Below are 14410 nucleotides of genomic sequence, written 5' to 3' on the forward strand. Positions count from 1 at the left end.
ATATGATTTATTTGCACATATATACAGCCTAAATGTAGATGAAGGGATAGCAGAGCATTCTCATCCCAAGCAGGTCTGGCCTTGCCCATAAGCACAGCATTGGATTTAAATTACGGGGGGGGGGGGATGTTCTTTGTCTCCTCTTTCATAGCCTTCCCCCATCATGCTCTGCCCCACCTTGCTCTGCTTCCCAAACCACTTGCAAAACTGACATTCCCTACCCCACCCTGAAATCCTAAACCCCTTTGGTCTCTACCCACCACCACTGGAGGAGGGGGCAGGGCCCCTTCCCCTCCTTGTCTGGCAGTCTCTGCTCTCTATTGATGATTTTCTTGATAAGTCCTTACTGTGCTTTTTTCCCCTTAATGGCTTTCACTCAGCTAGCCCTGCCAGGTTAGTCTGGCTTGCTAGCATAAGCTAAAACCCAGGAATTCCCATATTTGGCACAGTTCAGTCAAACCTTGATTAATGCTAAACTTTACTAATACTAATAATTATGGGTGCCTTGTACCTACAAAACTCTGGCAACCCGAACACAGGATTATGTAGAAGATTTTGGTTAACAAAATCTAGGAGAGGAGTCACCAAAAGAAACAAACAAACCTTTAATTTGCAACATGTGGTATATTGGGCTCAACAAATAATGTCCTTATAAAGCATTTTGCTTTTTCACCCCAACAGATTATGTCATAGTGTCTCATGCCTGGAAGGTGGTGTAACAGTTTCATTTGATCTCTTCCTCCGCTGAAAAGCCACTTGTCCACAAAATCGTTATCATGGTCCGGACATCTCAATTCTTAAACTGGTTTGGTCAACTTCTCTGCATTGTTCCAGACATAGTTATACCATTCTTGCATTGTATAGCCATCATCATCCTTCCAATGTTTTGCTACTACTTGTCTTACAGTTACTAATAAAAAGGTGTTTATGTATCTAAATAGTTTGGTTTGGTTCTGTTTTGTCAGAAATAGTCAATAATGCCAGGGGTTTTTGCTGTTGTTTTAAACAATAAGGTGCCCAGCTAATTTGCTGCACTCTGCCAACACCTTATTCTAACATACTTGAATCGTGGGTCAACTCCACCACATATGGGAGATCATTCCCAAAGAATGTTTCCCAAAGTTCTTTAGGTTAACTTTTGAGGTATACAGCACCATGTGTGTAACCCGTTAAGTGTCTTTTCCTGAAGCTTTATCAATACCAATTTCAGTGGATTTCTGTGTCATAAGGAGTAGTTTCTCCTAAGAATGTAAGAAGTGCCCAGCTACTGGATCAGACCAATGGCCCATCTAGTCCAGTATCCTGTTCTCATGGTGGCCAAGCAGGTGCCTCTTCTGGGAAGCTCACATAACAGGATATTAGCACAATGGCATTCTGCTTTTGACAGTGGATTTAGATAGAACATAGCCATTGTGCCAGTAGCCACTGATAGCCTTATCCTCATAAATATTTTCCCCAAATTTCTTTTCATCTGCTAGCTGTGCCAATCCCATGTTTATATGTATTAACTGTGGGTGCTGAATGGCAAATAGACAGCACTGTGCATCCTCTGGGGCACACTTCCTTATTCCTTCGCTTACCTAGGCTGATGTACGACTGACATGTTCCCCAGGTGGCAAGGCAGAATTTTGACCCTTCCCGTCTGCCGTACATAGATGGTAATTGCACATGGTGGTAAACTGAGACCCCTGCTTCCAAGATGACCTTTCGTCTCCATTCCAATTGCTGGTGGTGTCAAGCCCCTGTCAGCTTGCCCGGGTATGAAATGAATATAGCATCAGAATGAAGCCAGCTGCTAAATTTATGTCTTGGGGGCCGAGAAACATCTTTGGTATTAGGCAACCAAGTCACTTGCTGGTGGCCTCTTTCGCTACTGCCGACCGGGACTGAGAAGACGTCTGATCATGGTCAGTACTGACTTGCTGTGGGCTAGGCCTGCCTTTGGGGTGCGTGGGTGGGCTGGCAGTTTTGTGATGGGGAGACACCATGTGATGGTTTTGCAGTATTAATTGACTTTTGTAAGCTGTATTCTGATGGCTGTACCCTGAGAAGCAGCATATAAGTATTTTGAATACATAAAACACTCTTCAGCATTTTCCCAGAAGCACAATAAACTTTGTAATGGACCTATCCTCACACCAAGGATCACCCAGCCCCACTTCAACGCATTTCTGCAGCTTCACAGACCCCCTTTGCTGTATTAATCAGTAGCTTGTCATTCACTGAGGCCCATAACTGTGCTGGACTGGGACCTGGGAGATCAGGAGTTCAAATCCCAAAGCACCCCACTGGGAAGTTCTTGGTCAATGACCATTATCTTTGTGGGTGTAGGTGTGCTTTACTTTCACCCCTTTTTTCATCCCCACTCCCAGTCCCACCGCAAGTTTTCAGCTCCCAGGCATGGCCACCTGGGCTTCCTCCCTCACAAGAGGAGCCACCGTCACCGCGGGAAGGTGAAGACGTGGCCCAAAGATGACCCCAGCAAACCGGTTCACCTGACGGCCTTCCTGGGCTACAAAGCAGGCATGACTCACATCCTCCGGGAACACTACAGACCGGGGCTAAGTAAGTGGAAGGATTCATGGGAGGAGTTGATGCAAAGCTGGGGGAAAGGGCTGTAGCTCAGTGGTGGAGCACAGAAAGGTCCTCAAAGGCATCTCCAGTTGTAGGGTCGCAAAGAGGTGGCCTGGGAAAAACCTCTCTCTGGCTGAGGCCCTGGGGAGGTGCTGCCAGTCAGAGTAAGAACAAAGAGCTAGATGGACCAAAGTTGGTATAAAGCAGATTCTTATGTTCAAAATTCTTATGTTCAAATTCAGGCATGATTGAGCATCTGCTGATGGTCCTGGGGCTCAGAAGGAACCATCACCAACTAGCCTGACCCAGCTACTGCCAGCAGTAACTCACTCATCCACTCAACCCCACCAGGACATCCAATAAGAATAAGAATTTGGAAGCCAAATCTGATCTGCAGCGGTCACCCACCATATTAATTACTCCTATACAACACTGTGAGGAAGGGTGTTGCATTTTGGGTAATTTAATATTGCTGGGGCTGATGGGAGTTGTCGTTCTGCACAGTGCTTTTTTTTCATAGAAAAATAAGTGTCAATACTCACCATGAAGTTTTTACAGCTAAGTGCCACACTTTTTAACATCAACTAAAAGAGGTGGCGGTACTGTGTACCCGTGAGTACCCCCTGGAAAAAAAGCACTGGTACTGTAGAATCTTGTGGGCCAAAGGTTCCCATTCCAGCTAAATACTGAGCTAGATGGACCAGCAATCTAACTCTGCACCAGGCCGTTTCCTGTGATTCTAAGCCTGTTCCTTCTGCATTCCTTTAATTTTCAGAGGTCTCAAAGAGGGAGGAGGTGGAAGCTGTCACCATCATAGAGACACCACCTTTAGTGGTCGTTGGACTGGTGGGCTACATCGAGACGCCCAGGGGGCTGAGGAATTTCAAGACCATCTTCGCAGAGCATATCAGTGATGAATGTAGAAGACGTTTCTACAAGAACTGGTGAGCGGTTTCCTGTGTGGCAGACAGAGGGAATGAGCAGACAAAATGGTCCACAGGTGCCACATGGCAGATGTCCAATCAGCACATACATGTGGAGGAAACATCTCTAACTGGTTGTTACAGACAGGGCTGGCCCTACCATTGGGCAGCGTGAGGTGTGTCATGAAAGGGCTTCCTTTTGTAAATGACTTAGAGCAGCATCTGCTGGCTGATGAGCTGTGCTAAGCTGGTTTCTTCTGCCTTCTCCAAAGGTGCTGGTAGTGGTCACCCCCCAGGAGTTTTGGACTACAAATCCCATCAGCCTCAGCTGTGCTGGCTAGGAGTAATGGGAGTTGTAGTCCAAAACACCTACAGGGCCCCAGACTGCAGAGAGACTAGACTACGCAGGTAGGTCGTTTTGCAAATTCCTTTGTGGAAATGTGCAGTAAGAACATAACATAAGAACATTAGAGGAACCTGCAGGGTCAGGCCAATGGCCCATTTAGTCCAGCATCCTGTTCTCATAGTGGCCAACCAGTTGCCTGTAGGAAAACTGCAAGGAGGATTCGAACATAAGAGCACTCTTCTGTCCTGTGGTTTCCAGCAAGTGATATTCAGAAGCATTGCTGTCTCCAACTGTGGCAGACCCTCCAAGTGTCCCTATTTTCCAGGGACGGTCCTGGATTTGCAGAAGCTGCCTTGGTTTCTGATTTGATCCTGGAATGTCCCACTTTTCCTTAGGACATCCTTGTTTTCACTGGGGAAATGTTGGAGGGTATGGTAGGATGTCCCTATTCCAGACAGGGTTGCACCCTATTCCAGACAGGGTTGTATAAATTTGTATAACAGCGTTATGAAATTGGCAGCTTTATTTTCAGTTCGTTTCCTAATGATCTCTAGCACAGAAGTTGCCTTTTTCACAGCCTAAACCCTGTGGCTGATGGTACATGATGGAATATGTCTCTCCTTTTCAGGCACAAGAGCAAGAAGAAAGCGTTTACCAAGTACTGCAAGAAATGGCAGGATGAGGCTGGGAAGAAGCAGCTGGAGAAGGATTTCGCAGCCATGAAGAAGTACTGCAAGGTCATCCGCATCATCGTGCACACCCAGGTGAAGCCTTCCCATAATCCTTTGGGGTAGCCCTAGGGAAGAACAGTGCTTTGCAAAGCGGTGGCACTCTTTCTCTGTTGCATTGTGTTAATACTGAGCTTCTTTGGCTGCAGATGAAGCTCCTGCCACTGAGGCAGAAGAAGGCTCACATCATGGAGATCCAGCTGAACGGGGGCACCGTGGCAGAGAAGGTGGACTGGGCTCACGAGAAGCTGGAGAAGCAAGTGCCCGTCAGCACCGTCTTCTCCCAGAATGAAATGATTGACGTCATTGGTGTCACTAAGGGGCATGGGATGAAAGGTAGGAAGGGGCAGTGGTGAGCCTTGGCATAGAGATGTTTTCTTTATTACTTTACTTATTTATTGCATTGATATCTCACCTTTTTGTCCCAGGAGCTCAAGGGGACATACATGGTTCTCCCCCCCCTTTCAATCCCTACAACAACAATGAGAGGCAGTGATTGACCTAAGGTCACCCAGGTCTCACTGGTTTTGGACTACGGCTCCCATCACCCCCAGCCTAATACGGCCTTGTTGGCTGGAGCTGATGGGAGTTGTAGTCCAAAACATCAGGAGGGCACCAGGCTGGGGAAGGCTGCCATAGATTGTGGCCAGATTGACTTGGGGCAGTTGCTATCATAGTCTTGATAAGGGAGGGGAAAGGGTGGGTGGTAGGAATCTGCACGCTTTTGAGGCCCAATATATGCAAAATGCTGTCCCAGAAGAAAATGATTGATTCCAGGAGTACCCAGGATTTTGGGAAAACAAGTTTATAGACCTCATTGCTGCTGAGAACATCTAGGCCTTTTTTCTGTTTCATGGCTTAGAGCGCCTCCCCCCAGCCTGGTGCTGTGCAGATATTTTGGACTACAAGCCCCAGACATGGTGATGGGAGCTAACGTGAGTTGTAGTCCAAAAAGGAAAGGGCTGTAGCTCAGTGGTAGAGCATCTGGTTTGAATGCAAAAAGTTCCAGGGTTCAGTCTCTGGTATCCCCAGCTAGGACTGGAAGAAACCCCCGTCTTCTGAAACCCTGAAGAGCCTTTGCTAATCAGTGTAGACAGCTGAGATAGATGAACCAAAGGCTTGATCAGCATAAGGAAGCTTCTTATGTTTCTATTTCAATCAGCCCTTTAGTCTGATTCTATGAGGACTAGAATCTTGCTTTATTTTTCAGGAAGATAGCATAGTTGAGGTAGGCTGAACTTTGCATGGATCCCTGGCACCTCTAGGGCTGTCTGACAAAAACTCGTGCAGGGAGATTTTAACAACCTCTAACAACATGACCTTTTTCATTTAGGTGTGACAAGTCGATGGCATGCCAAGAAACTCCCTAGGAAAACTCACAAAGGACTGCGTAAGGTCGCATGCATTGGAGCCTGGCATCCTGCCCGGGTGGGCTACTCCATTGCCCGGGCTGGCCAGAAAGGCTACCATCACCGCACAGAACTTAACAAGAAGGTACAGTGCCCTTCTTCCTTCACCTTCCTTCCTTCCTGTTCTTTTGGGCTCATTCACAATGGACTTGAGTCTGTTGCTGGTTGGCCCCAGGCTGACGTCACTATTCCATACCCACCTGCTCACCCAATCTCTTGGGAGTCTGGGAAATGCTGATGGCAATAGCTCCCCAGCACCTGAACTCTTTCTTTTGTTGTTAATTTCTTTTTTAAAAGAAACAAAGGCTCAAAAATGTAAACCATAAAGTGTCACAGCCTAGGACAAATGTATAGCGCAGATCCAAAGGTATTATAAAGTATTTACTCATACAAAGATTCTCTTTACAAATAATATAGATTTATAAAAATAAAAGTATTCTCCACCTGTGAGTTCCATCATTATTGAGAATAAAGATTCTAGACAGTCTTAAAGGAGCCAGATATTGGCATATATTGGTGGTGCCTATTTCAATAAGAAATAAAATCACGCCATATATGAATAAAATCCGGTCATTCAAGCTTTGCCCTTTAAATAGTTTTGGTTTGTGACAAATCTTTTTAAGAAGGGCAATTTGCAAAACCCTTGAATGCTATAAATCCTATTAAGATTAAAGGTCTTCCAGGATTTAACAATACAGTTCCAGGCTGCTGGTACTTTTCAAATTCCATTCTGTTTCCATGTACAGGTTCAAAAGTGCCAGGTGGAAAGATGGAGTAATAGTTGATTTTGGATTTTTATTTCTTTTGTTAACAACAGCAACAAAAGTCAAACATAACTGAGCCTCATCTCTTCTTCACCTTAGGTTTACCGCATTGGGCGTGGGGTTCACATAGAAGATGGCAAAGTGGTGAAGAACAACGCCTCCACCAATTATGACACAACCGAGAAAACAATTACCCCGCTGGTAAAATAGAATCATAGAGTTGGAAGGGACCACAAGGCTCATCTAGTCCAATCCCCCTGCAATGCAGGAATCTTTTGACCAATGTGGGACTCGAACCCATTACTATGACAATGGTCCTTCCCCTTATGTACTTGTGCCCAGATTTGTGGTGGGCACTCTGTCGCTGGCGCTGCGGCTTCCTTATCTACATTAACGCACCTTTATGTCCCCAGGGTGGATTCCCTAAGTACGGAGAAGTCAACAATGATTTCGTGATGGTGAAGGGTTGTGTGGTGGGCACCAAGAAGCGGGTGCTCACCCTCAGGAAGGTGAGGCCTGTATCAGAGACATGGACTGTGAGGGAGATGTGACTTCCTGTGAGGGTGGGTGGGGCCCACAGGAGACTGATTGGATTTGGACCCAAGCAATGAGCAGGTGGCCAGTTCATTTCCATGTCCAATTAAAGGTGTTTAAAGCCCTAAATGACTTAGGCCCCAAATGTCTGAAAGACTGCCTCCTTCCCTACAGGCACACTCTCAGGTGTTAAGGTCAGCAGAAGGGGCCCTCTTGGAATCTGCACCACCCTCAGGCATTTGGGGTGGTAGTAGTCCGGGAGAGAGCAATCTCTGTAGCAGCCTCAAAGTTGTTCACCTTTGCTAGACAGTGTCTGCTGTATGCTGAATATACCTCTCTTGACACATCAGATATCTGTCTTTGGTAGTCACCTTATTCCAGGGGCTTTAATTTGTTTAAAACTGTTTTAAATATTGACTCTTAAATTGTCATAACCCACCTTGGGACCTGATGGTGAAGGGTGGGAAATGAATCACAGTAATAATCAACAGTAGTTCTAATAATGGCTCAAGACTGTAGGTGCTTTGTTCCAGAGGGAGAAGGGAAGTTGGGGCTACAGCTAGGTGTCCATTCTCTGAAGGGCTTTGGGAGCTGCTGTGGGGACAATAACATTGGCCTGCCTTACAGGAGTGTTGTGAGGACCACAAGAAGTTAAGAAACATGAAATACAATGAGCAGCCTTTGTAAACACCTTAAGGAAGACAGGAGATAAATGTTAAGCAATCATTCTTGTTCTTATGGTTTAAGACTATTTATTATTGTTAACCTTGACCTAGCAAGGTTCCCTTTCGAAAGACCAGGGACTGGCCTGTGGCATGGGTTTTGCACCTAAATTGCCCGCCACCAGTACAAACTTACTGTACATTGGGTTGAGGCAGCAGTTACAAGTTACCGGTCTCTGCAGCCACAGCAGGCACTGTGATTCTCCAGCGGTTTGACTTCACCCCTAGAAGTGCACTCCTTTGTCTCTCGAGACAGACGGATGCCGACAAATGGTGTAAGACCAACATATGGAGAATAGTCAAGGGGCTGCCTCACCCCCATATCTTCCCACCTGAGGTGGTCGTCTCACCTTGCCTAATGGTAGGGTTGTCCCCATGTCACTCAGCTAAGTTTTGGCCACTTACCATCTGGCTTGGGGCGGGGCCTGGGGCCTCACAAGGACTGCGTGCTGCTTGCTGCCTGCTGCCCAGGAAGACTCCCTGAGTGAGTGCTTGTGGGCCCTGCTTTTGCCACTTACCATCTGGCCCGGGGCGGGGCCTGGGGCCTCACAAGGACTGCGTGCTGCTTGCGGCCTGCTGCCCAGGAAGACTCCCTGAGTGAGTGCTTGTGGGCCCTGCTTTTGCCACTTACCATCTGGCTTGGGGCGGGGCCTGGGGCCTCATAAGGACTGCGTGCTGCTTGCGGCCTGCTGCCCAGGAAGACTCCCTGAGTGAGTGCTTGTGGGCCCTGCTTTTGCCACTTACCATCTGGCTTGGGGCGGGGCCTGGGGCCTCACAAGGACTGCGTGCTGCTTGCGGCCTGCTGCCCAGGAAGACTCCCTGAGTGAGTGCTTGTGGGCCCTGCTTTTGCCACTTACCATCTGGCTTGGGGCGGGGCCTGGGGCCTCACAAGGACTGCGTGCTGCTTGCTGCCTGCTGCCCAGGAAGACTCCCTGAGTGAGTGCTTGTGGGCCCTGCTTTGGCCACTTACCATCTGGCCTGGGGCGGGGCCTGGGGCCTCACAAGGACTGCGTGCTGCTTGCTGCCTGCTGCCCAGGAAGACTCCCTGAGTGAGTGCCTGAGGGCCCTGCTCCTCCCTGCCACTTACCACCTGGCCCAGGGCGGGGCCTGACAGGCCTCACAAGGACTGCGTGCTGCTTGCTGCCTGCTGCCCAGGAGGAGTCCCCTGAGTGAGTGCCTGAGGGCCCTGCTCCTCCCTGCCACTTACCACCTGGCCCAGGGCGGGGCCTGACAGGCCTCAATAGGACAGTTGTTACTGCCGGAGAGGCACAGAGTGTTTTTAAAATGTTTTTTAAAAAATTTTCTTTGGATTTTTTGTATGTGGGGGGTGGGGGTGGGATGGATGTTTGGTTGGGCTTGGGGAATTATTATTTTTTTTTATTTTGATGTTTTTGTAATTTTTACATTTTTTTGTTTGTATTGTTTTATTGGTTTTGTTTGTTTGTTTAAGGTGTTATTTTGTTTTTAGGGGGAGGGTTCAGGGCTGCCGGGGAGTGGGCCCCAGCCCACAAAATGGCTGGGGCACGTTCCACAGGGGGGGATGCACTGGGACAACCGATCTCAGTGATCACGGGTAGGAGGAGGAGTTACGCTAAGACCAGACCACGTCATTACAGAGGAGGCAGGTTTAGTCGTTGTCTGAGGACTATCCCTGCCTCCGGGTCTGGTCCTGTCCGGATGGATACTAGAATCAGCAAGGGATACCCACGTGACCTGAAGGTGCTGCTGTGCAATGCCAGGTCAATGATTCGTAAGACCACTGCCATCCATGACTCGATCATGGATGGAGGATTTGACCTGGCATGTGTAACAGAGACTTGGTTGGATGAAGCAGATGGGCCTGTCCTTGCCGCTGCTTGTCCACCAGGTTTCTCTTACGCACAGCAACCCAGGTCACGTGGGCGGGGAGGGGGGGTTGCAGTGATTTTTAGGAAGTCATTAGTTTGCACCAGGCGTCCTATTGGGAAGACCCAGTTTTCTGAGTGCATGTTCTGGAAGTTGGGCAATAGGGGCAGTACAGGATTCCTTTTGGTGTACCGACCTCCCCGCTGCACCAAGGATTCCCTGCCCGAGCTGCTTCAGGTCGTGGCGGATGTTCTCCTGGAGACACCTAGCCTGGTCGTCCTAGGGGATTTTAACATCCATGCCGACACGACCTTACAAGGGGCCGCTCGGGACTTCGTGGAAAGCATGGCCTCCATGGGGCTGTCCCTGAATAAGTCTGGCCCAACCCATAGCCGTGGACATGCCTTGGACCTGGTGTTTACCTCTATGGATGTTGGTGATCTGACACTAAGTAAAAGCGAAATGAAAGAAGTGCCATGGTCAGATCACTTCCTGGTGCAACTGGACTTCTCTGCGACCCATCCCCTCTGCAGGGAGGTGGGACCAATTCGGATGGTCCGCCCCCGCCACTTAATGGATCCAAATGGTTTCCAGAGAGTGGTAGGGGATGCTTTATCCCATGTTGATGGCCTTTCAGCCGATTCCCTGGTGGCCCGCTGGAATGTGGAGTTAACCAGGGCTATTGACTGTTTGGCTCCGAAGCGCCCTCTCCGATTGCATGGAGCCCGGACAGCCCCGTGGTTTTCCACGGATCTGAGGGCAATGAAACAATCGTTGAGACGGCTAGAGCGCCGGTGGCGGATAACTCATTCCGAATCTGACCGGACACAGGTTAGAGCTCAACGTCGAGCCTACCAAGTGGCGATAGCGACGGCGAAGAAGAATTTCTTCACCGCCTCTATTGCATCTGCAGAAAACAGCAGCAGGAGACTTTTTCAGGTGGTTCACAATTTAGCGGAACCACCTGCAACATCGGGGCCCAGTACGGGCCACATGTTCTCCTGCAATGATTTTGCAAAGTTTTTTGCAGATAAAATCGCCCAGATTCGGGAAGAAGTAGACTCCACCGTGGGAGCAGGGCCGGGGCGGGAGAGTGCTAGAGTTCTGCCTAGTCAAGTTGAGTGGGATCAATTTCAATCTGTTACCTCCGAGGATGTGGACAGGCTGCTTGGACGAGTGAAACCAACCACCTGTCTCCTGGATCCTTGCCCATCCTGGCTTATAAAAGCTAGCCGGGAAGGACTGGGCGATGGGCTTCGTGGGGTGGTGAATGCTTCCCTCCGTGAGGGAGCCTTCCCAGACCCGCTGAAAGAGGCGGTTATTAAACCGCTTCTTAAAAAACCATCTTTAGATGCGGCCACGATGGCCAACTATCGCCCAGTCTCAAATCTTCCATTCCTGGGCAAGGTGATTGAGCGAGTGGTTGCTGAACAACTCCAGGCACGCCTGGAAGAAGCGGACCATTTGGATCCCTTCCAGTCGGGATTCAGGCCTCATCATGGGACTGAAACTGCCTTGGTCGCACTGGTTGATGATCTCCGGCGGGCTAGGGACAAAGGTGAGAGCTGTTTCCTAGTTCTGCTGGATCTCTCAGCGGCGTTTGATACCATCGACCATAGCATCCTTCTGGACCGTCTTGAGGGGCTGGGAGCTGGGGGCACTGTTATACAGTGGTTCCGCTCCTTCCTCCTGGGCCGTGTTCAGAAAGTGGTGGTGGGGGATGAGTGTTCAGACCCTTGGGCCCTCACTTGTGGGGTGCCTCAGGGTTCTGTCCTCTCCCCCATGCTTTTTAACATCTATATGAAGCCGCTGGGAGAGATCATCAGGAGGTTTGGGCTGGGTGTTCATCAGTATGCGGATGACACCCAGCTCTACCTCTCTTTTAAATCAGAACCAGTGAAGGCGGTGAAGGTCCTGTGTGAGTGTCTGGAGGCGGTTGGAGGATGGATGGCGGCTAACAGATTGAGGTTGAATCCTGACAAGACAGAAGTACTGTTTTTGGGGGACAGGAGGCGGGCAGGTGTGGAGGATTCCCTGGTCCTGAATGGGGTAACTGTGCCCCTGAAGGACCAGGTGCGCAGCCTGGGAGTCATTTTGGACTCACAGCTGTCCATGGAGGCACAGGTCAAATCTGTGTCCAGGGCAGCTGTTTACCAGCTCCATCTGGTACGTAGGCTGAGACCCTATCTGCCTGCGGACTGTCTCGCCAGAGTGGTGCATGCTCTGGTTATCTCCCGCTTGGACTACTGCAATGCGCTCTACGTGGGGCTACCTTTGAAGGTGACGCGGAAACTACAACTAATCCAGAATGCGGCAGCTAGACTGGTGACTGGGAGCGGCCGCCGAGACCATATAACACCGGTCTTGAAAGACCTGCATTGGCTCCCAGTACGTTTCCGAGCACAATTCAAAGTGTTGGTGCTGACCTTTAAAGCCCTAAACGGCCTCGGTCCAGTATACCTGAAGGAGCGTCTCCACCCCCATCAGTCTGCCCGGACACTGAGGTCCAGCGCCGAGGGCCTTCTGGCGGTTCCCTCACTGCGAGAAGCAAAGCTACAGGGAACCAGGCAGAGGGCCTTCTCGGTAGTGGCGCCCGCCCTGTGGAACGCCCTTCCAGCAGATGTCAAAGCGATAAACAACTACCTGACATTCAGGAGACATCTTAAGGCAGCCCTGTTCAGGGAAGTTTTTAACATATGACATTTTACTGTATTTTTGGTTTTTATGGAAGCCGCCCAGAGTGGCTGGGGAGGCCCAGCCAGATGGGCGGGGTATAAATAATAAATTATTATTATTATTATTATTGTCCATGTTCAACAAGCGATTCCCCACAGAAAACTCTGCCCCCTCACCCTTGCACTTTCATTTAATGGATCCCTTTCCCTTCTTCCAGTCTCTTCTGGTCCATACAAGCAGAAAGGCACTGGAACCTGTGGAGCTGAAATTCATTGACACAACATCCAAGTTTGGTCATGGACACTTCCAGACGGCTCAAGAAAAGCGTGCTTTCATGGTGAGTCTTAGCCGCAAAACATGATGCAGAGAAAACCCTTTGAGAAGGATATGTGACCAAATGTGACTGGGGGAAGCCGCGCTGCCAACCAATATTTGGGATAAGGGTCCTAAAACTTCTTCCTACCCGGGGCACATCTAAGAAGCACAACCCCATCGTGCCATTTCTTTTCTCTGTCCTGAAACTTAACGAATCATAGAACTGTAGTGTTGGAAGGGACCCCAGCCCTTGCAATGCAAGAATCACAGCTACCCAAGTTTCAGCTTGTCTCCATTGGGTTCTAGTGTTATGGGGGGAGATATCTCCACATCATACAAACTTCTGCAAACTTCTGTCAATTCCTATCATATTTGCCTCCCCCCAACACTTAAGAAGCCCCCAATATTGTAGCCTTTCTGCATAGGAAAGTTGCTCTAACACCCCTGATAATTTTGATTACCCTTTCCCGCGCCTTATCCAGCTTTGCAATATCCTCTTTGAGATTTATACATCACCTAAGAACAGATTTTTTTGATCCCAAGTAGAAAATATATTTTCCATTTCAATTCAAACCAAAAAAAAAGTGATAAATTTTAGGGAAAGCATTAGGTGGATGACCAGCCTTCCCCAATCTGGTGCCCTCCAGATGTTTGGACTTCAACTCCCATCAGGCACAGCACCGTATGGCTGTGCTGGATGAGGCTGATGGTAGTTGTAGTTCAAAGCATCTGGAAGGCCCCAGCCAGGGGAATGTGGCCAAATACCAGCCAAAGATACTCCATTAGGTATTGTCCTGCTCTCTCTTTCACCTGAAGGATAGGAGTGATGAGATTTGTTAGTCCAGAACACCTGGAGAGGAGGCACCATGTTGCCTACCCCTGCTAGCCACATTTGTTGGAAATGAAGGGCTGTTTTGCACCAGTCAGGAAAACAGGCTGCCCTGCAACATCTCCAATACCTCTCACTCCTTGTGGAGACAAAAAGGCAAAAAGAGCAGAAAGGTACAAAAGTCCCCTTTTGCCCCTGATGCAAATTATTGCCTTTTTTCTTGCAAGCATAGCTTTTAAGATTCCATGGCTATTTTTTTCTGCTTGTGTTCCAGGGCCCACAGAAGAAGCACCTGGTGAAGGGGAAGGTGGAAACCCAGGAGGAATTGTAAAAAGGGCTTCTCCTAAGATGTTTCTGGACTCCAGTCCAACTTTGTCGCTGCTTTAAATAGTTGCAAACATGAATACACTGAAACAAAACCGGTGCTTAGTGTTATGTTCTCGAAAAGGTATATGCCCCCCACATTTGTCTCAGAAGTCTATCAGGGCCATGCATTTATAGCAACATCTGGACTTAGAATCATAGAATAGTCTAATTGTAGAGTTGGAATGGCGCCAGAGGGTCATCTAATCCAACTCCCTGCAATGCAGGAATCTCAACTAAAGCATCCATGACAGACGACCATCCAACCTCTGCCTTAAAACCTCTGAGGAGGAAGACTCCACCACCTGAGGAAGTCCATTCCACTGTTGAACAGCTTTTACCATCAGAACGAGCAGCTCTACCTCTTTGGATACTTTGACAG

At 48.8% G+C, this 14410-nt stretch overlaps 1 protein-coding gene across 2 annotated transcripts; it reads left to right on the forward strand.

Moving 5' to 3' along the window:
* Positions 1–1746: 1746 nt before the first annotated feature.
* Positions 1747–14084, forward strand: RPL3L (ribosomal protein L3 like). 2 transcript variants are annotated; one of them, XM_081170907.1, is made up of 10 exons: positions 1747–1907; positions 2373–2565; positions 3350–3518; positions 4472–4607; positions 4721–4907; positions 5905–6065; positions 6844–6945; positions 7158–7253; positions 12739–12858; positions 13940–14084. In XM_081170907.1, the coding sequence occupies exons 1-10, from the start codon at positions 1905–1907 to the stop codon at positions 13994–13996; spliced, it is 1224 nt and encodes a 407-aa protein (XP_081027033.1). In that variant the 5' UTR covers positions 1747–1904; the 3' UTR covers positions 13997–14084. The 2 variants fall into 2 exon arrangements, with proteins under 2 accessions (XP_081027033.1, XP_081027034.1); XM_081170908.1 differs by lacking the exon at positions 7158–7253.
* The last annotated feature ends 326 nt before the right edge of the window (positions 14085–14410 follow it).

This window comes from Podarcis bocagei, assembly GCF_964188305.1.
Source record: "Podarcis bocagei genome assembly, chromosome: 14".
NCBI lineage: Eukaryota > Metazoa > Chordata > Lepidosauria > Squamata > Lacertidae > Podarcis > Podarcis bocagei.

What these genes read in the sequence shown, in the direction of transcription:
- RPL3L (XM_081170907.1), top strand. An exon ending in AGACGTTTCTACAAGAACTG is followed by an intron (nt 3,519 to 4,471) that starts GTGAGCGGTTTC and finishes TCTCCTTTTCAG; the next exon opens with GCACAAGAGCAAGAAGAAAG. An exon ending in TAAGGGGCATGGGATGAAAG is followed by an intron (nt 4,908 to 5,904) that starts GTAGGAAGGGGC and finishes TTTTTCATTTAG; the next exon opens with GTGTGACAAGTCGATGGCAT.